The 9736-nt window shown below is 48.0% G+C and overlaps 1 protein-coding gene across 1 annotated transcript in view; it reads left to right on the top strand.

Annotated features, from left to right (window-relative positions):
• Positions 1 to 9736, top strand: part of nsmfa (NMDA receptor synaptonuclear signaling and neuronal migration factor a) — a 41996-nt gene that overhangs the window by 4301 nt on the left and 27959 nt on the right. Inside the window, exons 2-3 of the mRNA XM_056291081.1 lie at positions 7578 to 7639; positions 9105 to 9716. Coding sequence (XP_056147056.1) covers positions 7578 to 7639; positions 9105 to 9716 — 674 coding nt within the window. The remainder of the gene's footprint in view (positions 1 to 7577; positions 7640 to 9104; positions 9717 to 9736) is intronic.

The following is a 9736-nucleotide window of genomic DNA, read 5'->3' as shown; positions in this document are numbered from 1 at the left end:
TACTCACACTCACACATACAAGCTTATTTATTGCACCTCCGTACAGAAACGGACTGTTTGCATCCTCTTCACTTGCACTGAACAGCTTGGCTGGAAGAGGTGGAAACAAATGAAGGAAGTACAGGGAAAGCAGGACACAATGTGTTGAACGTGGTGCTGCGAGTCTGATGGATGGATGACACTGAAGAGACGATTGCCCCCTGGATCCTGCACATGTGACTGACTGAGTGAGTTGTGGGGCGTCCGGGTAGTGTAGCGGTCTATTCCACCGGTTCGAATCCCCGTGTTACCTCCGGTTTGGTCGGGCGTCCCTACAGACACAACTGATTGTGTCTGCGGGTGGGAAGGCGGATGAGGGTATGTGCCCTAGTTGCTGCACTAGCGCCTCCTCTGGTCGGTCGGCGCGCCTGTTCGGGGGGGGGTGACTGGGGGGAATAGCGTGATCATCCCCCTGGCGAAACTCCTCACTGTCAGGTGAAAAGAAGCGGCTGGCGACTCCACGTGTTATCGGAGGGGGCATGTGGTAGTCTGCAGCCCTCCCCGGATCCGGCAGAGCGGGTGGGGCAGCGACCGGGACGGCTCGGAAGAGTGGGGGCAATTGGCCAAGTACAACTGGGAGAAAAATAGGGAACATAATAAATAAATAAATAAATTTTAAAAAATACTGACCTATTTTGGCTGGCACAGTAATCATTGTGGAGCTATTATCTCTATATTTTTAACATTTCTGTGTGTGCTTGTAAACAGTCATGGTCATTTGATGTCTGGACAAAAGAGCTTGTGTGTGTGTGTGTGTGTGTGTGTGTGTGTGTGTGTGTGTGTGTGTGTGTGTGTGTGTGTGTCGTGTGTGTGTGTGTGGACTGGTGATTATAAAACAGGTCACACTCTAGCCTCGGGCTGCTGGTGATAAATAGCGAGAGTAAGATTGAAATTCTCCCTCGCAGCCACTTCACTGTGGAATTCTGAAGTGTCGAGAGGAAAAGCAACGCTTTGATCCTTCTGCGAGAGAGAGAGAGGGGGGGGCAGAGAGAGGGAGAGAGAGAGAGAGAGGGGGGGAGAGAGAGAGAGAGGGGGAGAGAGAGAGCGAGGAGAGAGAGAGCAGGGAATCCGTGAAGGGCATTGGACAGCAGTGCTCAGGGAGTGAAGGAAAGATGTGAGAGATGAACAGATTTGTTTTGTTTTGAGTACAGATGGCATAATGGTGTCTAGTTTGTTAGACAGAGGGACAACGTGACTATAATTGGTTGTTAGTGGCCTCCAATGGCTCTGTGGAGGCAATTAGGGTAGTTAACAGCATCATTTTTAAAACAGATACACTTGAGCTATAGATGGTTGAGGTAGTATCCCATACATCGTTTTTTTCTGTAACTACTGTTTCTTTGCTTGGTTTATTTTATTGTATTATTTTCCCCCTTTTCCCCCAAATTGTACTTGGCCAATTACCCCACTCTTTCGAGCCGTCCCGGTCGTTGCTCCACCCCCTCTGCCCGATCTGGGGAGGGCTGCAGACTACCACATGCCCCCTCCAATACATGTGGAGTCACCAGCCGCTTCTTTTCACTTGACAGTGAGGAGTTTCGCCAGGGGGACGTAGCACGCGGGATGATCACGCTATTCCCCCCAGTCACCCCCCCCCCGGAACAGGCGCCCCCGAAAGGCCAGAGGAGGCGCTAGTGCAGCGACCAGGACACATTACCAACATCCGGCTTCCCATCCGAAAACACGGCCAATTGTGTCTGTAGGGACGCCCGACCAAGCCGGAGGTAACACTGGGATTCGAACCGCCAATCCCCGTGTTGGTAGGCAACAGAATAGACCACTACGATACCCGGACACCCCCATTCTTTGCTATTTTAGCATTATCATTAAGTCTCAGGATCTGGTAACACTGCTTACATCCTACAGTAATGTGCAGTGAGGTCCACGGCTGGGTGGGCAGTAAGTACTTACCCACATGCCAGAGAGAGGCACAAGCAGACTCTGCCTCAGCAGCCTGCATTCACGAATGCTAGCTTTGGGAGCAAGCTATCCTAGATGGGGCATGCCTTTTACTGATAAAACAACAAGTTTTATATCATTTCTTTTATTATATTTTACAACAATCTTAACAAATTAAAGTTAAATAAATAAATAAAAATAAATATATTTTTTTTAACTGTCATGATATTTCTTTTTTTTAAATTATAATTAGCCTGGGTGAGGCACTGCATCCCCTGCCTCCCCTGGCTGCACATAACTGATATCTTGTGATTGTCTTGTTGCTTTTCAGATTTAATAATTAATTCCTTGTTTTATCTAAACTCTGTTCGAGCAAAATGCTGGAAAACTGTTTGGCAGCTATCAAAATATAATTAATTACATATGTGAACATTCTTCATGCTATGTGAAGACACTGATCTTTATCTAGCACATATCTTTATATCTATACCTCCTCCTCTCATTTCTTCATGTGTGAATCTAGACTGCTATAGAGCTTGCTGTGACTTCGCTGAATGAAGCAGACCTTACTGATTTAAGTCTCCAGACTCCTGACAGTGTTATGTGATTGTCTGTATCTGTTTTTGCTTCTCTACATACATCAATAAAGCAATAAAATAAAATAAAAATAGAATAAAATGTAAGCAATAGCTTTAAAAAAATGTCAAAGCCTGAATCATCCACTTCTGAGTCTGGTTGGAATGGGCCTCGCGAGTGTCTTCATTATTTTAATCACCTTGCTGATTAAGTGTTATGACCCCACTCGTCATGTTATACAGTGCACCTAAAACTTGGCAATTGTGAGTCCAAATGCCCATCAAATCTCAGTGGGGACAACAGACCTCTCAGCCGGTTTGCGTTACCCTGTGGGTAGTGTGTTCGTGTTCGTGTTCATGTTTGTGTTCGTTCATGCATGTGTGCTTAAATGCTCGTGCGTGTATTTGGAGAAAATCGATTCAAGTTTTACATCTGAGAGGAAGATCAATATCTATATGTATGTGGTTTCACGATGAGAGGCGGTTACACAGGTCCAGTGGGTGATGTATGGGTAATGGGGTCTGACTCATCCATCTGTGGATGAAATAATTTCTGTGCCCTTTTAACTGGAAGACCCACAATGCACACCTTCTCTCGCTCACCCGCAGTCTGTCAGATAAGTCACTCACTCACTTAGTCATTCATTCACTCTTCCTTTGAGGTTTCATTGAATTTATGCAAATTGCTGGCAGGTGAAAGCAAAACGGTAGCCAAGAGAAATCCCCCTGGAGAAGTTAGAGGCTGGGTATCTTAATCCAGGATGGCACAGCAGAGTGTACTGCAACCCGAACATCACAGATTTGATTCCTGTGACAGTGAACACATCAATCCATGTCAAATTGTCTCTAGGCAAGAAAATTAACCTGAAAAAAAATGGTTCCAGTTTATATCCAACATGCGACACATGGCTTTGTGTGTATCAGCATCTGTGAATGTGTAAACAGGATTTGGGGCCATATTCTCAAGTCAGCTCTAGATGAAAATCTCAGTATATATGAAAGTTTGCGTTAAATCAACTCTTGGCTGAGATTTTGGACATCTGTGTGATTCGGCAAACAGCATAAGGGATTTTCTGTTATCAGAGTCATTAGATTAATTACAGAGGAAGAGGTTGGCAAGAAGAGGAGGGATAGTCAGAGAGATGAAGAACGTAGACAGGAGTAAAGTGAAGAGAGAGATGGCAAAGGAAAAGGCGTATGGTGAGTTGTATGAGAGATTGGACACTAAGGAAGGAGAAAAGGACTGGTATCGATTGGCTAGACAGAGGGACCGAGCTGGGAAGGATGTGCAGCAGGTTAGGGTGATGAAGGATAGAGACGGAAATGTGCTGACAAGTTAGGAGAGTGTGTTAAGAAGGTGGAAGGAGTACTTGGAGGGAATGATGAATGAAGAAAATGAGAGCGAGAGAAGGTTGGATGATGTGGGGATAGTGAATCGGGAAGTGCAGTGGATTAGCAAGGAGGAAGTGAGGGCAGCTATGAAGAGGATGAAGAGTGGAAAGGCAGTTGGTCCTGATGACATGCCTGTGGAGGCATGGTGGTGTTTAGGAGAGATGGCAGGGGAGTTTTTAACTAGATTATTTAACACAGCCTTGGAAAGTGAGAGGATGCCTGAGGAGCGGAGAAGAAGCATACTGGTACCGATTTTCAAGAACAAGGGTGATGTGCAGAACTGTAACAACTACAGAGGTATAAAGTTGATCAGCCACAGCATGAAGATATGGGAAAGAGTAATAGAAGCTAGGTTAAGAGGAGAGGTGACGATTAGCGAGCAGCAGTATGGTTTCATGCCATGAAAGAGCACCACAGATGCGATGTTTGCTTTGAGAATGTTGATAGAGAAGTATAGAGAAGGTCTGGAGGAGTTGCATTGTGTCTTTGTAGATTTTGAGAAAGCATATGAAAGGGTGCCGAGAGAGGAGGTATATGAGGAAGTCGAAGTCAGGAGCAGCAGAGAAGTAGTATGTAGGAGTGGTGCAGGATATGTATGAGGGAAATGTGACAGTGATGAGGTGTGCAGTTGGAATGACAGATGGGTTCAAGGTGGAGGTGGGATTACATCATGATCGGCTCTGAGCCCTTTCTTGTTTGCAATGGTGATGCTGCGACAGGCTGATGGACGAGATCAGGCAGGAGTCTCCGTGGACTATGACGTTTGCGGATGACATTGCAATCTGTAGCCAGATTTCGGTGCAGCTTGAGGAGAGCCCAGAGAGGTGGAGGTATGCACTGGAGAAAAGAGGAATGAAAGTCAGTTGGAGCAAGACAGCATACATATGCATGAACGAGAGAGAGGACAATGGAATGGTGATGATGCAAGGAGTAGAGATGAGAAAGGCATATGAGTTTAAATACTTGTCAACTGTTCAAGGTAACGGGGAGAGGGGAAGGGAGGTGAAGAAGGGAGTGCAGGCAGGGTGGAGTGGGTGGAGAAGAGTGTCAGGAGTGATTTGTGACAGAAGGGTACCAGCAAGAGTTAAAGGGAAGGTTTACAAGATGGTTGTGAGACCAGCTATGTTATATGGTTTGGAGACAGTGGCACTGACCAAAAGACAGGAGGCGGAGCTGGAGGTGGCAGAGTTGAAGATGGTAAGCTTTTCATTGGGAGTAACGAAGAAGGACAGGATTAGGAACAAATATATTAGAGGGACAGCTCAGGTTGGACAGTTTGGAGACAAAGCAAGAGAGGACAGATTGAGATGGTTTGGACATGTGTGGAGGAGAGATGCTGGGGATATTGGGAGAAGGATGCTGAATTTGGAGCTGCCAGGGAAGAGGAAAAGAGGAAGGCCAAAGAGGAGGTTTATGGGTGTGGTGAGAGAGGACATGCAGGTGGCTGGCGTGACCGAAGAAGATGCAGAGAACAGGAAGAGATGGAAACGGATGATCTGCTGTGGCGACCCCTAACGGGAGCAGTCAAGAGTATTAGTAATAGCAGTAGTGTCAATTGGCTAATTAGTGTTTGATGTGATCCATAGTTTCTAACGGTAGCATCCTAAGGAGCAGAGAGATGTTGTTGTCAGTTTTAACTTCCCCCCTCACTGCTTATGCTAGCTACCTATAGTACCCTCTCTCTCTCTCTCTCTCTCTCTCTCTCTCTCTCTCTCTCTCTCTCTCTCTCTCTCTCTCTCTCTCTCTCTCTCTCTCTCTCTCTCTCTCTCTCTCTCTCTCTCTCTCTCTCTCTCTCTCTAAGTCTTTTTACGTGTATTCTTCATATTTAATATGCCCCCATCCTCCTTCCTACGTCCCCCTTTCTTGCTGCTGTAACCTTATCTCGTTAACTCACGACCTTCCCTCTCTTCCTTCCTTGATTCCTCAATTCCCCTCACATGTCCGGGAGCACGTGGGGTGCATTTCATATCTGCTGACTGAATCCTCCTCCCCTCCTCAGTTTTTCTCTTCTTTTATATCCCTTGTCGCTTGCCTGATTCATTTTCCTCCTTTTTGATTATCTGCCTTCTATCGCTCACTTTCTCCTCCTCTGTCTCTCTCCACCAGCTTTTCCCCCCTTTCACCCAGATATTATTCCACTGTTAATATCTCCTCTTCAATATTACATATAGCTGTATCCCAGTTGTGCTGTGCTCATATCACTCCCCCGGGTGCGGGAGGAGAAGGAAGGAGGGGGGAAAGGCGGAAAGAATGAGCGAGGGAGAAAGTGAACCGGGCCAGAGCACGAGTGAAAGCAGCGGGGAGAGACGGGGGGTTTGTTTCAATAAATAAATTGAGATGCATTTTGGTCTTCGCCTCTCTGACTCCGTTTCCTCTCATGTATAATGGATAACTTGGGTCTGTCGTTCCGTTGTTTGTGTGGCCTGTTGAATAATAAAAGAGAGGGGCAACATGAAAATGTCTGACGACTTAAGAGAGACACCTGCAGGTTCCCTATTAACTAAGACTGCAATAATCACGCCTCGGGGACAGTTTAATGCTCCCAGCTCAATCGCATTATAACGCCACGTGTGCAGGCACACATGCAAAGGAATGGAGAAACGCAAGCAAGCACAAACCAAATCCGTCTGCTCTTGCACACAAAAAGGCTCAGGGTACACACACACACACACACACACACACACACACACACACACACACACACACACACACACACACACACGTATGCATGTGTGCAATCTGCATAGCATGCACAGTCACTGTGCAAGGGTGCTGGCTAGCTACACTGATGCCCGTTGATGTAATCTGAGACATCAAATGTCATGAAATTGTCATTTTAGGACATTTGATGTCATAAACAACGTGAAACTGCATTCAGAGGGCGTCCTGCTTCTCTAATGTGACACATTTTCAAGTAAAACGTGACGTCACAGCAGGACTAAATGTAGGGAGGGATGTGATTTGGTCCTCCAGGATTGGATCAGTGGTGGTGCAAAACATTTGATGATGATGATGATGATGATGATGATGATGATGATGATGATGATGATGATGATAGTAATAATAATAATAATAATCCAACGGAATAGTCCAACGGTCTGTTCCGTTGCCTACCAACAGGGGGCTATAAGAAGTTGAACAGGTGCATAACATGACGGGGGAAATGAGTTAACGAGGTAGAAAAGTGAATGTTCATCTGGCTTTGCCTTTAAGCATTTCGTTCACCAGCCTCCATTTTGTTTATTATGTCTCTCTCTATCTTTGCCAGTCTGTCTCTCCTCCTCTCTTACTCTTTTGCTCTTCCTCTTTCTAAGTCTCACTCTTTCATATGCCGGTCTCTCTTTTTCTCCTCCTCTGTTTCTCTCCGTTTCTCTCTAGCCTTCTCTCTCTCCCTCTCTCTCCTTCGTAAAGGCTGCCTGGAGTTCGGAGATAAAACTGCATCTCAATCTGTTGGCGGTACAGTCCCACAAAGGAAGCAATTAAGTTTGTAATTCCCCCTGCCCCTTTTCGTGTCTCTTCCCCTCCGCGCCCCTTGCTGTCGCCGCTGCTCCCTCTCCGCCTCCTCTTCCGCCGCTGTTCTTCTCTCCTTCTCGCCCACCCGCTACCTCCTCTGTCCCTTTTCCCCCTCCACCCATGAAGTGATGTCCATGTGTGTCCTGTGTGTTCCCACAGAGCAGCGCGAGCATTTGGAGAGTACCTGTCCCACGCACATCCTGAAAATCGAAACGGATCAGGTCAGCCCCGGTCCCATCCCTCCATTTCCTCCTTGTTCATGTATTTTAATGTGGTGTGTTGTCGTTTGGAGAAAAAAATTAAGTGGAAAAAAAAAGTGGCGTGGATGTGTTTGTTTCACTTGTGCCTCCACCTACACCTCCACCTGCCAGTCAGTGGCGGCTGGTGCTAAAAAAATTTGGGGGGGGGCGCAATTTACCTTGGCGCAGCACACCTGACAGCTCCTTTCATGTCCACAGTCACCGAGTTATGAAGAGGGACAGTGTAGCCTATAGATATTATCAGGGTTCGTAGACGTTGGATGATTGACAGTCGAGACGAGGCGTGGTGGTGGGTGTGAACGCGATTGACAGCCACGAGAATTGTCCAATCACATCTAAACACATTAAAACGATACCAGTTCGCTGCCAATAAAAGTGGGAGTGTCTGGGGCGCACAGAACTGCGCCCCCTGGAAAATCTGAAGAGACCAATCAGACAGCAGCCTCGGGTCACCTGCTCGCCACAAGTTTGAGGGCTTACCTAAGGTATGGTTTGGCCGGCGCCCCTCACCCAGGAAGTGTATATGTATTCAGACAGAAATCAACCAAATACCATTTGGAACCAACATTTAATGGCTGCTGACAGACGCTCACAGACTGAAATCACGAGCTCCTCATAAACTGTACAGCAATGGGATGCTGTTACCTGGTCACCAGCTTAGTTAAAGGAGCCTACTTATTTCCCTGCAGTGTTCAACATATGCTCATGAGTCATGAGCCCTTAACAGTTCTGTCCTTGGGATAGAATATGCTCGTAAAAGCTAACAGTTGGGGGCGGCACGGTGGCGCAGTGGTTAGAGCGGTCGCCTCACAGCAAGAAGGTCCTGGGTTCGAGCCCCGGGGTAGTCCAACCTTGGGGGGTCGTCCTGGGTTGTCCTCTGTGTGGAGTCTGCATGTTCTCCCCGTGTCTGCGTGGGTTTCCTCCGGGTGCTCCGGTTTCCTCCCACAGTCCAAAGACATGTAGGTCAGGTGAAGTGTGTGTGTGTGTGTGTGTGTGTGTGTGTGTGTGTGTGTGTGTGTGTGTGTGTGTGTGTGTGTGTGTGTGTGTGTGTGTGTGTGTGTGTGTGTGTGTGTGTGTGTGTGTGTGTCTGTCAGCTTGTCAGCCCTGTGATGGACTGGCGGCCTGTCCAGGGCGTCTCCCCGCCTGCCGCCCAATGACTGCTGGGATAGGCTCCAGCATCCCCGCGACCCTGAGCAGGATAAGCTGTTTGGATAATGGATGGGTGGGTGGGTGGATGGTATTATCGTTTGCTCCTCCATCGCCCTGACCTCATCTTCCATTCACATGCCCGGCTGCGGTTACTAGTGTGCTGCCATAGGAGTCGTTAACAGATTCAAGATGATATTGTTTGTTTCATCCTCCTCTTTCCTCCGACCACTTCCCTTGCCCTCGCGCTTAAACACCCACTTTCTCTTTTACTCCCCAGCTCACCTGCTTTGTGAAACACTGGTGGATCAAGACCCAGAGTCACCAGGTGACACCATTTGCTCCGACAATAACAACCACCTCCACCCCTACTCCCATCACCACCCCAGCAGCACCACCAACACCAATAAGAGCTCTGTGGCTGACCCAGAGCCAAGTTTAGTAAAACCTGAGCTGGGCTTGCTCCAGCCACCTCCCCCATCTATCACCATTAACACCAAGCCGACCCGGCTGTCACTAGAGCGCAGTTTTTCGACGGAGGAAGACCAGCAGAAGTGTGTGGAGTGCACCCTACAACCCGCCCGTGTGTACACCATCAACACCCAGCACGGTGTGCTGATGAGCAGCGGTCGGGGGAGCAAAGAGAGCCTAGAATTGGATGTCCTGAAGGAGAGGTCGGGGAGTGGGGGGATAGGATCAAGAGGAGGGGGTGGCAGTGGCAGCATTGACCCACACCTCCACACCACCCTGATCCAACCCTCCACCTCCCCATCCTCTAGCTCATCCTCCCCAACCCAGTACCACCACACCAGCAGTGGTCGTGGAAGCGGCAGTGGCAGTGGCCACCACCACAGTAACCATCACCACGGGAACCATCACCATGGGAACCATCATCACCCTGTCTCCAGCACC

Source organism: Lampris incognitus, chromosome 12 (genome assembly GCF_029633865.1).
Source record: "Lampris incognitus isolate fLamInc1 chromosome 12, fLamInc1.hap2, whole genome shotgun sequence".
Classification (NCBI taxonomy): Eukaryota; Metazoa; Chordata; class Actinopteri; order Lampriformes; family Lampridae; genus Lampris; species Lampris incognitus.
This window is presented reverse-complemented; position numbering and strand designations above follow the sequence as displayed.